The following is a 17,888-nucleotide window of genomic DNA, read 5'->3' as shown; positions in this document are numbered from 1 at the left end:
TGTTTCTTTGGCATTACTCTGCATGTCCCTGCTTTAACCCTTGCTCCTCTCCCCCTAACTTGCAGGGATACTGTAGTCTGTTACCTGTATGGATGCGGCTCAGTTCCCTGTGCTTCTGCGTAGCTGTGCTTATGTTATGTCTTCGAATTTCTGCATGACCACTTGCATGTGCGGTCTCTAGCTGCCGCTGTGGAAGCTATCCGTGGCTTGCAAGGTCCTCTGCAGCTGGTGCATGACTTTTCACGTGTGTTCAGGCTAGCAGTCGCTGCCAGGTGCCCTAAGCCACAGTTCATGTGCTGTCTGTGCTGTAATGGTTTCTGTTTGTGCTTAGGGTGCGCGCAGCCATACCTACCCTGCTTTTATCATGGTTTATGTGTGCACCTGTGTTGTTTTCCTCAGCATATCGCTGAGGGGCAGCTCCTATATAAACTCTCTCTTTCCTGTTGGGCATTGCCAGAGCATTGCATTGTGTTTCTGAGTTTTGCGTTGTGTGTTAGGTATCCAGCTCCCGTTCTGTCTGCAGTCTGTTCTGGGAGAGCAGATACCTGTCTTCCGCCTATTCTGGAGGGCAGAGTACTGAGATCCATTAGTACCTTGTTTTTCCGCATGTTCTGGGGGCAGAGTACCCAGATCCGCCGATCCTGAAGGCTGCATATCCAGTACCTAATCCTGTCTCAACTGTGTCCTCTGTTTTATGATTCTGAAGTCCTTTTGTGTCTGACACCCCGTACCCAGTGTCTGAACTTCCTGGGCTCATTTTTTAAAGATGGAGTCCGGTGTTCTTGCTCGGCTCTTACTATGCTGTGCTCAGCCTGCTATGCGGTGCTAACCCCGTTAGGCCCAGGTTCAGTTCGGCGGTGCTTGCACCATCATGCTTGAGTTCCTTCCTAGGTCGGATGCCTGGAGCCTGACAGCCATAGCTAGGAATCTGATGACCACCGCTGCCTGGTCCTGTGCCACCTGTGTCCCAGCCGATGACCTGGGCTGCCACACCAGTGTCCCAGATGTCTATCCGGTATTCCTGATGTCCCGATGCCCTGCCTGTATCTGGATCTCCTGATGTCCTCCTGTGCCCTGATGTCCAGCCTGTGTCCTGATGTCCAGTCCGTGTCTTCATGTCCTGATGTTCAGTCTGTGTCCTGATGTCCAGCGTGTGTCCGATGTCCTGCCTGGGATCCGATGTTCCACCGTTTCTCCGGGGTCCACCCTGCGATGACGTCTATCCTGGATCGGTGTCTGATGTTCTCCTGCTGAGCCTGTGCTACGCCCAAGGCCTGAGAGAGAGGCCATCCTGAAGTCCTTTTGTGTCTGACACCCCGTACCCAGTGTCTGAACTTCCTGGGCTCATCATTTAAAGATGGAGTCCGGTGTTCTTGATGAGCTCTTACTATGCTGTGCTCAGCCTGCTTTGTGGTTCTAACCCCGTCCGGACCAGGTTCAGTCCAGCGGTGCTTGCACCATCATGCTTGAGTTCCTTCCTAGGTCCAATGCCCGAAGCCTGACGGCCGTGGCTAGGAATCTGATGACCACCGCTGCCTGGTCCTGTGCCATCTGTGTCCCCGCTGATTACCTGGGCTGCCATGCCAGTGTCCCAGATGTCTATCCGGTATTCCTGATGTCCTGATGCCCTGCCTGTGTCCTGATGTCCTTCTTGTGTCCGATGTCCTGATGTAACTGATGCCCTGGCTGCCACGCCAGTGTCCCAGCTGATGACCTATTGGAAATGTAAGAATGAATTGTGCAAATTGCCTCTTCTGAGAAAAAGAGGACTTAAACTGTATAGCGCCACCTGTTGGAAGTAGTGTTCCTACAAGTCACAATCAACCCTTTAACGAGTCGTGTAATATGACTTAGGATAAAAACCAAATCAGTATCTCAATTCGCAGACACGGTGTTTCGGGCTGTTGGCCCTCGTCAGTGCGAAGCATGAGAACTGATTTGGCTAGGTGAAAGGCTCTGGACTGGGGTCTAAGGGGTAACGTTTCTCCTTATTGAGAGTGACATACCATCTCTGGCTTGTCAAGGTAAGGAGGCTTATTCGCCGTGTAATGCTCCTCTGGGAAATTAAATATGCAAATTGCCTCTTCTGAGAAAAAGAGGACTTAAACTCTATAGCGCCACCTGTTGCAAGTACCATGAATTGATAACTAATTATTACTATTTCCCTTGTCTTTGGATCGTATCTCAACACACTCCAAACAATATCAAACTTTGCAGACACACCCAGTTGCCAATTTATTCATACATTCCCAGGAGGAATAACAGAGGACGCGCACAATTCAACAACTGTAGGAAAGCATGCTGTAGAATTCTTATTTCATGGGGAATACAAGAATCTTCTAATGAACTTGTCAGGGGAGCAGGCAGGACCTTTTTAGAGGGGTTGGAATCATTTATCTGCAGATGATTGGAAATACTGAGGTCAGCCAGAAGGAAACACATTAAGAAAATATTATAAAAGATTATGTTGTAGCTAATGGATAAAGGTCTATACAAGGTGGAAACCCCCTTTAAATTAGTTTCTAAATCAAGGTATGAAAGCACTTGTGTGAGATAAATAATCTGAGGGCAGCTCCTCCATGGGATGAGTTATTTTCTGAGTAAACGGTGATATCGATCTCATCTCGGACTCGGCTTTTTGTTTGTGAATCATCATTACGATGGCAGGATCTTGTATTGCAGAAGGTGAGAAAAGAGTTCACTGATATATTTAGATGGAAATAGCGCGTGACAACAGCTCCATTGCCGGGCGCACGATCTTCCTACATTTCCATCCATTTTAACAGCTAAAGGCAAAAAGATGCATGTCAGAAAACAGGGACACCCAATATATAGCAAAAATAATAAATTGTATTATCTAACAACACATGCAAGTAGACAGACTATTAAAAACATTAAAAGAAATGGTGACATGACAAGTTATGCCCATAATATGGCGATAACAATCCTCCACTAGTTACTGTTGGCAAATGAATAATGCATGGCTCTCATAGAACGGTCAAAAAACATCGGAATTTCACAGAATAAGAAAAATCACATCTGTGGGAAACGAACGGGAAATCAAACCTGCTTGTGTCAAAGTAAGAGGTTTGTATTTGAAGCCATGTGAGCCAACAAGGAGCTTATGGAGGAGCAGACCCCACGCATATTCCCACCAGCACCTGTGACTTCTTCAGGGTAGGTGTCCATTTTTGGTGGCAAAAAATGTAATTATTTTGTTTCACTGCCCAATGGAATAAAATTCTGTGACACACCCGTGGTGTCAATATGATCGCTGCACCCCTAGATGAATTCGATGAGAAGAGTAGTTTGTAAAATGGGGTCACTTATGGGGGTTTCTGCCGTTCTGGCAAATCAGGGGCTCTCCCAGTGAATAATGGCACCCTCAAACTATTACCGTAAAGTCTTCAAAATCTATAATCTGGCGCTCCTTCCCTTCTGAGCTGTGCACCGTTCCATGTAGGTTATTGGAGCACTCAGAAAAAAATGGACCTCAGTTTGTTGTAAAAAAATGTTCCTATTAACCCTTAGAAAAATTAAAAATTTTGGGCTAAAACAACATTATAGTGGTAAAAATGTAATTCATTATTTCTTAACCGTTCAATGGTATAAAATTCTGTGATTCTATGAGGCACAAGTGGTGTCAATGATCACTGCACTCAGATGAATTTGTTAGGGAGTGTACTTTGAAAAATGTGTTCATACATGGGGAATTTTTGTTGTTCTGGCACCTCAAGGGGCTCTGCCATTGTCACATGGCACCCTCAAACCATTCCATCAAAATCTGAACTCCAATATTGCTCTTGTTCCTGCCTAAAAAGTAGCATTCCCCCACATATGGGGTATCGGCGTATGCAGGAGAAATTACATAAAAAATTGCATGGTGCAATTTCTCCTGTTACCCTTGTGAAAATAAAAAAAGGGGCTAAAATAAAATTTTTGTGGGAAAAATGTGATTTTTCTTTTTATTTTCACGTCTCAATGTTATAAACTTCTGTGAAGAACCTGGGGGTTCAAGGTGTTCAGTACACATCTAAATACATTCCTTGAGGGGTCAAGTTTCCAAAATGGGGTCATTGTGGGGGGTTTCCATTATTTAGGAAGATCAGGGGCTCTCTAAACGGGACATAGCGTCCGCTAATGATTCCAGCCCTTCAGAGCCCTGCTGTGCGCCTAAACAGTAGTTTTCTCCGACATTTGAGGCATCGGTATAATCAGAAGAAATTGCACAACGAATTGTATCATTCAATTTCTCCTGTTACCCTTATGAAAATAAAAAAATTGGGGTCTAAAGTTAATTTTTTGTTAAAAAAAAAAAAGTTAAGTGATCTTTTTTTTCCTCATTTCAAAAATTGCATTGACGCAATTGAAGGGTTAATACATTTCTTGAATGTGGGTTTGAGCACCTTGAGGGGTGCAGTTTTTAGAATGGTGTCACTTTTTTATATTTTCTATCATATAGGCCCCTCAAAGTCACTTCAATTGTGAGGTGGTCCCTAGAAAAATGGTTTTGTAAACTGTGATGGAACAATGAGAAATTGCTGGTCAACTTTTAACCCTTATAACTTCCTAACAAAAAAAAATGTTTAAAAAATTATGCTGATGTAAAATAGACATGTGGGAAATGTTATTTCATAACTTTTTTATGTGACATATCTCTCTGAATTAATGACATAATTCAAATTTTGAAAATTGTTAAATGTTCCAAATTTCGCCAAATTTCTGTTTTTTTCACAAATATTTTGAAGAAATGTTTCCACTATCATGAAGAACAATATGTCATGAAAAAGCATTCTCAGAAACAGTGGGATCTGATGAATCGCTCCAGAGTTATTACCTCATAAAGTGACACTGGTCAGAATTGTAAAAATTGTCCCGGTCATTGACGTGCAAACCACCTTGGGTGTTAAAGGGATTAAAAAACACTACTCATATAGACCCAGCATCACAATAAAATATTTTTTTTGGCCCACAAATGGCAAAGATATGGCTGCATAGTCCAACATTTTTTAGATACACTACTCTTAAAAACATGGCTGCAGAGTGGAAACATTTTTTAGATACACTAATGACAAAAAGACAGCTGCAAAGTAGAAAACGTTTTTTTGAAACACTGCTTGTATAGACAGTGGTGCAATAAAATAATTTTTTTAGGCCCACAAATGGGAAAGAGACAGCTGCATAGTAGAAACATTTTTAGATACATTACTGACAAAAACATAGCTGCAGAGTATAAAACAACTAGATTTTTTTTAAATAAACACTACTCCTAAAGACACAGCTGCAGAGTACAAAAATTTGGTGACCAGAAAAATGCCCACAGAAAAAAAGCCCACAGGAAAAATGCCCACATACAAAATTGTCCACATAGAAAATTGCCCACGCGGAAAATTGCCCACATTGAAAATTGCCCACATGGAAAATTGCCCACTTGGAAAATTGCCCACATGGAAAATTGCCCACATGGAAAATTCTGTGTTTATGATCATTCATTATCCATTTGTAGAAGCCATCTTCTTTTCAACTTCAGAATTTTTACAGATGTAAAATGGTGTTATGATACAATGGTGACATTAAGTCCATAAATATTAGCCCCACTTGCCACCACCATAGGGCAAGTGGGAAGAGCCTGGCAAAGTGACAGAATTGGCAGATTTATTAGATTTGCCTATTCTGAGGTGGTTGCAGGCTGCTAATTTTAGGCTGGGGGGGGAGCAATATCCATGGCCCCTTACCAGCCTGAGAATACCAGCACCCAACTGTCTGCTTTAGCTTCGTTGGTTGTCAAAAATGAGGTGGACTCCAAGCTATTTTTTAAAATATTTATTTGAATAATTTTTAAAAACTGCTTGGGGATCCCTCTATTCTTGATAACCAACCTTGCCCATCCTAAATATCACCTGGCTGGTTATCAAAAATACAGGGGAACCCACGTCATTTTTAAAAATGTATTTATGTATAGTTCGGGCGCCCTTATCAGCAACAGCAGGTGTAGGCTGATGGGAGCAGTAGTCCCATCAGCGAACGCCTGCAACACGAGGGAATATTTTTACCTTCAGTCACACCTGCGGGCTCACGCTGTCATCTGACAGCGCTCTGACCGGTGGTAATGATCTAACCGACGATCAGAGTTGCTGGTGTTTCTTACGCTGACAACACGAGAAACACCCAGTGTTCGAGGTGCCGAACCCGAACAGTAACATGGACTTCCTGGTGATGTCGTGTTCGGGGTCCGTGCACGAACAGTAGGTGTTCGGTACAGACCACGAACATTACTGTTCGGTTTTGTCCATCTCTACTCTCCAACTATCCTACTAGCAGCTCTCACTGAAATTATGTTTAGTCTTCCAGACCTTATCTTAACCTCCGCTGTTCCTGTTAGCTGTCATTTCTAAATTACATTTCGAACTGAGGAAAGGACAACCAGTGAACAAGCCATAACCCTAACAGAATAATTAAGGTCTGAAACCTTGGTCAAAGTTATCTGAGCACTCAAATCTTCAAGGGTGCCCAAACTTTTACATAGGCCCATTTTCCTTTTTGTAATTTTTAAAATGAAAAAAAAAATGACAATCTATTTTTTCCCCCAAAAATACAAAGGAAATACATCTTCTTTAATTTTAGGCCTTTTAGGGATTATTTCATCTTCAACTTGCTTAACTGTTCACAATTATTATTATTATTATTATTTATTATTATAGCGCCATTTATTCCATGGCGCTTTACATGTGAGGAGGGGTATACATAATAAAACAAGTACAATAACAGTAATTTTGACCAGGGCTCATTTGTGTGATATGTAAATATATCTTTAAATAGCAAAATCAGCTCTCCTACACTGTAAAAAAATGTAAACCCTAGTGTTATGGAATCATTATTTCAGAAGCAACAAAATGCATAAATAAGAAATGTATATTAAGTAATAAAAAGAACATTGACATGGCAGCTTCTGCTAGAAACGTCCGGGCTCCTCGAGTAGAACATTAGGGTAAAGAGATTACAGCCTCGCAGGTATATTCTAATTACTTTATAAATTGCTGCTGCTTTGTTTTAGAACCAGTCTGGTAAAACAATAATAATATTGGACACAAAACTGCTTAGGAAGCAATGGCAGGAAAATGTCAAGAAATGCATAAGCTGTTGCCAAACTTCAAACACAGGAGGAACAGTCTAATAAAAACGATACACAATACAGTGTATTAATGTGCAACCAGTATGATAAAGTTTAATATTTAGAGTAGATTTTACTAATCCAGAACTTCTCTGATCTATCTACGATAAAAAGACACCAAGCGTTAAAAAGACACGACAGGTACATCCTAATCTGTGCACCAAGATATATTCAAACATTAAATATATGAAATTTACACTGTATTACTACTATATAGACTATACTTATAAAGAATAGATGTTTAGCTCACAGATTGCCCACCAGCCATGTCAAGTCATCCCTCTCTTTGATGGAATCCTAACTATCAGCCTTACCTCTCCTGGACAAATCAAGATGGATAGATCTTTGCGAGACCTCAAAAATTTGGAAAAGATAAAAGTGATAGACTGAACTCGAACACTCAACTTCTAATTGATCCTTGAAGTTGGTCAAGGCCAAGTCTTGCAGCTTGTCCACCAACTTGAAGTTGGTCAAGGCCAGGTCTTGCAGCTTGTCCACCAACTTGAAGTTGGTCAAGGCCACCAGGTCTTGCAGCTTGTCCACCAACTTGAAGTTGGCCAAGGCCAGGTCTTGCAGCTTGTCCACCAACTTGAAGTTGGTCAAGGCCAGGTCTTGCAGCTTGTCCACCAACTAAACCCCTACCTCCAATTACACTCAAAAAATGTAATGTTAGCCATCTTTTCATTTATGAAATTCTAAAACATTCCCCAACCTCTATTTGACTTGTAATCTGATTTCTAACCTCGTACACCTTAGGGCGATATTAGAAAAGAGGTTTGGACGCAGGACCCCTGAGCTGGAGGCGTCAATGCCAACCACTGAGCCTTGATCCTGAGCCCCATGTTATGACATGGAGATGTTTGGTGTATACCTCCAGCTGAATGATCCAGCCTGGGCAGATTTATACTATCTGACCAGCAATATTTCATTTCCCCTGATTTGCAGCCCTGGGTGTAAATCTCCAACTATCTACCTTTTGCTCTATAATAACCATTGTGCTTTTCCTTCACTGATGACAAGACGTGCTTGTCGCCCGCACACTGTGCACATCTGATAGATGTCTGGAAATTGTTTTTTGGCCTTGCTGATATGTAAACACTGAGCAGATGGTTTAGTGGAAGGTTATATGACAGCCCTTTATCTTCACTGTGACAATGGAAATGTTGGCAGCAGTTTTTGGAAAGCATTAACCTTATCGTAAGTCGCTGCACATAGAGAGACCAGGACGGATTATCAAGGAGATGAATTCAGGGATTATTTATGACCTCTTCTAGCTGTGCAAACCTTCACCCATGTTCTGGTTTTCCTGGTGTGCCACCGATGAGTGCCAAATGGCACTGCCAGATATGCAACCAGTTATCGGTACTATTAATAATTTAGCTTATGAATAAAATGCTGCTCAGTTGACCCACAGTTGGGGATTTGCAGCCTACAGGAACAGCTTTCTATGCAGATCTGTGGACCTTCAAGGTGTCCCTTGTTCCCCCAGCACATTAGGAGTTTTGGATCATGCTTTTATCCTTTTGTTTGAGATTCCTGAAACAAAACCTACTGAGAAAGTGGGTACTGCCGAGTCAGCACGGGGAGAACACATCTGCATCTCCGCTCTATAGTCAGCACTAAATCCAGGAGCAAACGTTTGCTATATTCTTGTTTAATGAGGCCTTAAATGTTTCCCTTCTTATTGCCAAAGGAAAACTCAAAATTTCCATTATCTACATACCTATCCATCATTGTATCCATCTCTCTAATATTAAGTCTACAATTCGACCCCTAGCCATGACATCTGCTTTTACAACCATTTGTGAGAAAAAGGCTCCTAGTAATAAGCTGACTGATACCAGCACAGTCATCAGGAGCCACCAGGGTAATACGTCCGTTCATGACATTTCTTCCTCCTAAATATTCCCTCATCACCTGTGAGTGACATTATTGAGAAGTGGAAGGAACTGCAGCAACTCAGCCATGAGTCCATGTAATGTTACAGAGTGGGGACACCAAGTGCTGAGGAGCAGAGGACATGAAATTCCCTAATGCTTTGCCTCCAGGAGCTTCATGGCTGCTTGTAGTCTTACATCACCATGAACAATACCGGGTGTTGGAGGGAGTGGTGTAAAGCCACCACCACCACTGGACTCTGGAGGAAATGTGTTCTGTGCAATGATGGATCATTCTTCTCCATATAATAATATAATAATAATTTTTATTTATATAGCGCCAACATATTCCACAGCACTTTACAATTAAGTGGGAGCATGTACAGACAATAAAAAGAATACAGAGTAAGGTTCCTGCTCGCAAGCTTACAATCTATAAGAAAATAAGGGGGGACACAATAGGTAGAAGGTGCTGTTATGGACGGTCCAGCCATCACTATAATAAATAAGGGTTTTCATGTAAAGCTGCATGATCCGGTCATCAGCCAGGATCTGAGTGCAGTTTCCTTGTGCTATTGGGGGCAAGGAGGTCATGGAGACAGATGAGTAGGCAGGAGCAGATTATGATTAACATTTAGGAGGGAACAGGAGAGTTAGGTTAATGAGCTGAGGTGATAGGCTTGTCTACACAGATAGTGCACTTAAAAACATACAAACTAGATATTAGTCGGATCATTTGAGGTAGCGCATTCTAGAAGATTGGCGCAGCACAAGAGAAGTCTTGGAGTCGGAGATGCGAGGTTCAAATTATGGAGGATATTAGTCTTAGATCAGTTGTAGAACGGAGGACACATGTAGGGCAAAAGACAGAAATGAGATGAGATATCGGGTGGTGCAGAACTGTGGAGATCTTTGTCGGTGAGAGAGTTATAAGTTTGTACTGCATTCTGTAGTGAATGGGTAGCCAGCGAAATGGCCTGATAGAAATACAACCCTGGCTGCTGCATTCAGGATGGAGTAGAGACGAGAAAGTTTGGATAGGGAAAAAACGATCAGAAGACAGTTGCAGTAGTACAGACAAGAGTGAGTAAGATCGGCAGTAAGAGTTTTTGCAGTTTCAAAGGTGGGAAAAGGTCAGATTCTGGAGATGTTTTAAAGGTGCAGGTGACATGAGCGAGTGAGTAATTGGATATGGGGAATAATGGAAAGTTCTGTGTCAACTATGACCCCAAGAACGTGAGCTTGCTGCTTGGGAGTTATGGTTTCATCACCCGAGGAAATTGCAAACTTGGGGATAGGCAGGTTAGTAGAGAGGGGAAACACAAGGAGTTCAGTTTTGGAGAGATTCAGTGTCAGATTGAGGGAGGATATTTTATTAGAGACAGCACACAGACAATCCCTGGTATTTTGTATTAAAGTGGGGATAATGTCAGAAGAAGAGGTGTATAGGAGAGTGTCATAAGCATAGAGATGATGCTGGAAACCAAATCTAGGGGGACTAGGACTGCCCCAATAGTAAGGGGAAGATAAGAGGAAGAAGACCCGTGCAGGATCGGTCAGAGCGATAGGAGGAGAACCAGGAGAGAACGGTGTCCTTGAGGCCGATAAAGCATGGTGATGAGGAGCTGGTGATCCACAGTGTCAACCATTGGACCATTGGATTTTGCTGTCAGTAGGCCTTTAGAGACTTTAGTCAGGGCAGTTTCAGTAAAATGTGAAGAATGGAAACCAGATTGTTAAGGATCCAGAAGAGAGTTATCTGAGAGATAGCGGATGAGATGGCAGTGGACCAATTATTCCATGTGGTTAGTAGCGCAATTCTGGTCCAGGGATGGCTTTTTAATTAATGCGGTTATGATAGCATGGTTGAATGAAGAGGGAAAGATACCCAAAGAAATAGAGAGGTTAAATATTTTAGTTAGGTGGGTAGTGACAACTGGGGAGAGGGACTGAAGGATATGTGAGGGAATAGAATCACTTTTGCAAGTTGTCGGGCAAGGAGTCTGGACACTTCTTCCTCTGTAACAGGCTCGAACATGGAAAGTGAATTTGAGGTGCAGGATGGAAGGGATCCAGACTCTGAGGGGCATATGAGAGGCCAATTTGGGTTGGGCAAATAGCAGTAGAATATTCCTTGAGACATTTTGGATAATTAAAAGTTTTTCTGTCCCCTATGGCTTCCCAGTACATGAGGTCCATAAAGGCTTGGTTGGTGTGGATGAATGTGACCAGCCGCACTGAACCCTGATATTAACCCCATCAAAAATGTTTGTGATGAACTAGAAATGAGATAGAGAGCCTGGCCCTCATCTCCCACAACAGTGTCTGACCTCAAATCTTCTGTATGAAGGTGAAAAAATTCCTATAGACACCTCCAAAATGTTATAAAAATCCATCCCAGAAGAATGGAAGCTGCTACAGCTGAAACGTGTGATGGGGGAACCAACTCCATGTTAATGCCTTTGAATTTAGTATTAGAAGTCATAAAAGCTCCTGTAAGTGTAATGTGTAGATGTTAAAGACAATTAAATCTTTTGAAAACCATATTCTGCAGCTTCAAAGAATTTTCCCTAAACATTTTATTGCAGTGAATCAAGTAACACTGAAAACTGGTCCAAAGATTACCCTCCTTAGTCATTTGTGATGAGTTATACCATTCTATGCATAACACTGACTCAAACTGATGGTGTCACCATCAGAGGTAATATGTTGTGACTAAGACTAGTGAGGTGCTGTATTTTTCATAATACCCTCCACTTCCTCACCAATAATGTGCTTGCTGGAGGCAAATGAGTCCAATTGTGCCCTGTCTACATATCTCATACTGGTAACGAGCCTTTTAATTAATAACGAGCTCTGGATGCAGGCGCCCATAGATCTTAACAACTCATTTACATATTAATAAAAATGTGTATTCTTCTACAATAAGACATAGGATTGAAGATATCAAGGTATGGCATACTTATGTTCAACTTTCTATGACATGTATGTCCCTACAGACAGCTTAGGGGGGGAACTCCTGCTGACTTTCTGCAGCTTAACTATCCACTAGATTAATAATAGTGTGATTATCGGTGGTTCAACCACTGGGATCCCATCTGATCATGAAACCATAGTGTAAATTTTATTCAAGAAATACAATTCATGCAATAGACTCTAATCTAATGTGTATTAAACGTACCACTTAGGGGATGAGGAATGGTGAAGATTTTTCTCTTTTCATTTATTAATATTAATGGATGCTTTTGAAGAGTCGAGTTTCGATCCCGCTTCTGTTTTTTTCGATGCCGTGCCATACGCTCCAGTTTTTGAACGCGTTCTTGCGAGTTATTGATGAAGTCCGGCCTGTGATGTTCTAGGGCTTCCTTTACGAGGAAGAGAAAAATATATAAGGTTTTGTGTCGAGTGCTGATATAACGCCAACTACTGCCGTGAATTTACCCTCCCGCATGGCATCACTTACATAGTAAACAGGAGGAACTACTCTGAAATCTGTTGCCTTCCTAAATCTTATCTACAGTAGATCTTTCTACATAGGATGGCCAACACTTGGCCAGTTATCAAGAGATGAATTTATATGTTTAACTATTGCTTAGCCTCTTTTACATGGTCTCTCCTGTATCCGCTGTATGAAAGGGACAAACACTATGTGTGAACCGCAGACTGCACAGTTATCTACAGTATGGAAGGATTTTATCACTAAAAACTTCTTAGGTGATTTATCATCATTATTATGGATTCGGTGGATTCAGCGGCCGTGCCGCTTCCATCAGGTTTCTACTGTATGACAAATAAGAAGAACCACAGTGGATCTGTAAGAATCCAGAATTGGTCAGCGTTGGAAGTGATGACCTAGTTGCAAAGAAAGTTAAAAATGATCGAAACTTTATCTACTGTACCTGTAAACTCATGTTTTCATGTAGCGGTTTGCCACCTGGCCTGTTTTCCGTTAGTTCTGGCACCGGCACGTTCTCTTTACCACTCCTTCCAATATTTCCACACGACTTCCTCCACTTGTAACCTGCAAAAGGAAAATGTAACTATTCAAATACAAAAGGTATTATTTTATCCCTATGGATCGTGACTACAGGGCACTAATTAGTGTAATATTATTGCCTAAAGAGTACAGAATGTTCTTTACTTACCGCTGCTTGTGTGGACACTGATAAATGAATAAGTCATAAAATTCTCCCTCACTTCTAATCCAAGACGTATATAATGGAGGAACTACTGTATATAGGTGATTATTAAAGGGGTTGGCACAAAAAGACAGTCTCGGTTACTATGCTCTATTATGTGTATGTCAAAAAGTGGAGTCACTTGTTTGGTACCCAGAATCCCTCAATGTCTGTCTGCTATTTCATCCTTCTTCTCCACTAGATTTCTAAAACTTAACATGGACAAAACAGAATTCATCATCTTTCCCCCATCTCACACGACCTCCCCAACGAACCTATCCATTACAGTAAACGGCTGCCCACTCTCCCCAGTCCCACAAGCTCGCTGCCTCGGGGTAATCCTTGACACTGATCTCTCCTTTAAACCGCATATCCAAGCCCTTTCCACTTCCTGCAGCCTCCAACTCAAAAATATTTCACGGATCCGTACATTCTTAAACCAAGAATCTGCAAAGACCCTAGTCCATGCCCTCATCATCTCCCGCCTTGACTACTGTAACCTCCTGCTCTGTGGCCTCCCCTCTAACACTCTCGCACCCCTCCAATCTATTCTAAACTCTGCTGCCCGACTTATCCACCTGTCCCCCCGCTATTCCCCGGCCTCTCCCCTCTGTAAATCCCTGCACTGGCTCCCCATCACCCAGAGACTCCAGTACAAAAGCCTAACCATGACATACAAAGCCATCCACAACCTGTCTCCTCCATACATCTGTGACCTCGTCTCCCGGTACTTACCTGCACGCAACCTCCGATCCTCACAAGATCTCCTTCTCTACTCTCCTCTTATCTCCTCTTCCCACAATCGCATACAAGATTTCTCTCGTGCATCCCCCCTACTCTGGAATTCTCTACCCCAACATATCAGACTCTCGCCTACCATCGAAACCTTCAAAAAGAACCTGAAGACCCACCTCTTCCGACAAGCCTACAACCTGCAGTAACCACCGATCGACCAAACCGCTGCACGGCCAGCTCTATCCTACCTACTGTATTCTCACCCATCCCTTGTAGATTGTGAGCCTTCGCAGGCAGGGTCCTCTCTCCTCCTGTACCAGTTGTGACTTGTATTGTTCAAGATTATTGTACTTGTTTTATTATGTATACCCCTCCTCACATAAAGTGCCATGGAATAAATGGCGCTATAATAATAAATAATAAATAATAATAATAATAATACCCAAGAGCCAAGCGTCATAAGTAAGAAAGTCATAAAACAACCCCCGTCTGGCTGTCCCATCTTATCCATTTATCCCATGGTCAATCAATGACAAGCTCTCATACCGCCCAATGTTGTTTCAGAATGCAGCTCACCATTGTCAATCCCTAAAATTCAGCATGATGTTTGATCGACATTTATACAAATTGTGATTATGGCAGCAGATCATTGGCAGTTCCAAAGGTGGAGTGGTTTAATATGAGGCAATACCTTTAATTGCACTCCTCTCTCTAATTAACATGACTTTATCTGGTCTTAAATTCCATTGCTCTCTTAAAGGGAATCTGTCAACAGATTTTTGCTATATAATCTGAGAGCACCATGATGTAGAGTCAGAGACCTGGATTCCAGCGATGTATCACTTAGTTTACTGGATGCAGCAGTTGTGATACAATCACAGTTTTCCTCGCTGTAGATCTAGCAGAGCTCTCAATGCTGAGCCCTGTATATCTCCGTCCCCACACCACTGATTGGCTGCTTTCTGTATACATTGTATTTTGACTAAAAGCTTCTTAGTGATAGGGGCGGGGTTGGACCACAGGCACCAGACACCTAGTCCAATAGTGATAATTCTCCTGCTGATAAAACACTGATTGTATTGTAACTGAAAAACACAGCCTAATAAATGACACATAGCTGGAATCAGACTCTCTGTCCATAAATGATGATGCTCTCATATTGCAAATTAAATAAAAAAATGCTCACAGATTCCTTTAAAGCTGGATTAGATAAAAGTTGGTCCAACTCACCAATTTTGGGGTATTTTATGTTTGTACGGAGTACAGATGGCAAACAAATCAAATTCCTTCTGAGTGCTCTGAAAAATTAGATTCCCCGGAATTATTTTTTTTTTAGATTTGATTTCTTAAATTTCTGTCATTTTGGTGGCCAGCTGACCATTATTTTTCTGTATTTTGATGGCTGATAAGAGGTTACAAAATAAATTCTAACCTCTCCTTGCCTTAGTTCTACTGCCATTGCCACTCCTCCGATTGGTTCTTCTGTATTCTCTCTTATGTTTTCCGTCTTCCATTGCTTGTCTTCTTCTGCCTTTGGGTCTCCGCTCTTCAGTAGGCCATAAAGCTTGGTTAAACACACGTCACTGACGTTAATCCGTTCGACATGCTCCATGTGGCTTGATGTGTATCATTAACGTCAATGGCGTATGTTGCACCTACCCTGGCAGCGTAGGGTCAAGTGAAGAATGGCATCACCCGAGGCTCAGGAATCGAAAAAAAGAGAAGATAGCGGAGCCCAGGGGCAGAGGTATCATTGATGCAACCTGTGCAGCTGCCCAGGAGGTATGGGTGCCCACTTCTACTGTCAAAGGCTTAACTATTGGACTGAAAATGGCCCATATAAAGTGATGGGCAGGCACGTGGATGTTCGGGTCCATCGGGTTAGGCCGAACCATAAACTAAAGTTTGGTTCGGGTATCACAATGGATTCTCAACTCAAACTCGAACCTGTAGCCCATTCAAATGAATGAGTGGTCCCGAACCTCTGGCATTTCACACACGCTGTCATCGCTATAACACCGGCTCTGATTGACGGTTTCGTTACAGATTATCGTTGTGCTTCCCACGCTGTCAAACAGACGACAGCGTGTGAGCCAGCAGCTGTGACTGGCGCTGAAAAGGTGACAGCCAGTCACAGGCGTTGGCTGATGTTAGTACTGCTCTCATCACAACTCACAGCAACTTAATAAAGGGTTTGCCACTCATCAGTGCAAAGTATGAGAAATGATTTGGCTGAGTGCGAGGCCCTGGACTGGGGTGTAAGGGGTCATTTTTCTCCTTGTGGAGAGCCAAGCCTGGCATGTCAGAGTATGGAGACTTATAAGTCATGCATGCTCCTGTGGAAAATTAAATATGCAAATTAGTGCTAGAGTTCTAGTCATCTTAATCTCTGAAGAGACAATTTCCATATTTAGCCAAAAATTAACAAACCTGTCTAAAAGTTGGAGACCATGCCCACTTCCATTTATATCACAACCAATTTTCCTAAGTATTTTTCAAGTTTGGTATCTCCAGTGAAAAATTACTTTTTTGCCAAAATTTTGCACATACCATGTTTTGCTATTTATACCTAAAAATGGTGTGAATTTGTAATTAATTAACATTAATGAATGCAATTACACTACTATTACAGGAGACATAACAGGCATGAAGGGCTTTTACAGAAAATGCATGTAATACTGGTTTTATTAATTAGATCATTAGGTTTCGGTCTGTAAAAGTGAAAATAGTGAGTTTATTATGGTTTCTTCAAGTTTTCATTTTTTTCTGATGCCCCATGACTGAGACATGCACATATACACTTTCCTTCTGATAGTGTCATAGCGTTTGTGTGCTTCAGCCAATCTACTGAGTAGGGGGCAATGGTCAGGGTTAAAAAATGCACACATGGTTCATGAACTTTATGTAACATCAAAAAATACTCTTTATTTTTGTCAACTTGCTTTCCAACTGTTTAGAGCTAAATTTTCATGTTCAGCTAAAGTGTCACAAAATTAGAGTAAAACTTACAGACGGAGAAACTTTAGCACGTTAGTATAAAAACCTAGTGACTTTTTAAAACGTCACAATTTATTTTCCAGCCGAAAACATCTGGAAAGCCGAAATCCCATCCATAATAATGAACATAAAAGAGAAGAAACAGGTGACCATATATAAAATAGACTGTAAAAAAAGCATCAATTTCAAGAAGAAGGCACAAAAAAATAGTTGGAAAAAAAAAAAAAGCCGTGCAAACAAAAATGAACATCTGAATACCCCTTGCAGTGACAAGGGGGCTTGCTGTATCTCATCTGTGCATATACTGTGAAATTGGGCTGCACTTGATGGTCTATAAGTTTCCAACTATACAATAGCTGTCAATAAATCCTTTGTAATCTAATATGAGATGACTCTGCCAACATGTCTTAGTCTACACAGCAAAGTAACAATGTGAGTTTGAAAAAAAAATTCAAGTAGGGATCAAGGGAAAAGACCAGAAGCTCTTTACAAATGAGCATGCAGTCTGATAGTAGTATAGAAGGCCATGTATCTGGTACATGACAGCATTACTACACTGTATAAACAAAAGCTTAGTATTGCCAGTATTTTGAGTTTATTTTTAACACCTACAAAAGAGAGTAGTAGCATAAATTATGGACTATTAAATAAGTCATTTAGAAATATAAAGAACCATAATGACACCTACACAAATCCAATGCACGTTTCGCAGTGCTTCTTCAGGGAGTGCTGAGGTGGAGGGCAATGTTCCCTGAGGAAGCATTATGAAACGTGCATTGGAGGGTGAGGTGGCAATCATTGATCTGACCCCCTCATCTATAAACTTTGTATACCTACTTGGTATTCCATCATTCATTATGAATTGAACTCTATATTCTTCTGAATTATGTGCGGCAGGTTTTTATTGTACGCTGGCACTTTATTTGTTGT

General features: G+C 41.7%; 1 protein-coding gene across 1 annotated transcript in view; it reads right to left on the bottom strand.

Moving 5' to 3' along the window:
- The window catches only part of C2H10orf90 (chromosome 2 C10orf90 homolog), a 156,633-nt gene that overhangs the window by 37,611 nt on the left and 101,134 nt on the right, over positions 1-17,888 (bottom strand). The window contains exons 5-6 of the mRNA XM_069755023.1: positions 12,948-13,069; positions 12,230-12,413 (exon numbers count right to left, since the gene is read on the bottom strand). Coding sequence (XP_069611124.1) covers positions 12,230-12,413; positions 12,948-13,069 — 306 coding nt within the window. The remainder of the gene's footprint in view (positions 1-12,229; positions 12,414-12,947; positions 13,070-17,888) is intronic.

The sequence above is a fragment of the Ranitomeya imitator genome, chromosome 2 (assembly GCF_032444005.1).
Source record: "Ranitomeya imitator isolate aRanImi1 chromosome 2, aRanImi1.pri, whole genome shotgun sequence".
Taxonomy (NCBI): Eukaryota; Metazoa; Chordata; class Amphibia; order Anura; family Dendrobatidae; genus Ranitomeya; species Ranitomeya imitator.
The sequence above is the reverse complement of the archived record's forward strand: the minus strand, read 5'-3'. Positions and strand labels throughout refer to the sequence as shown.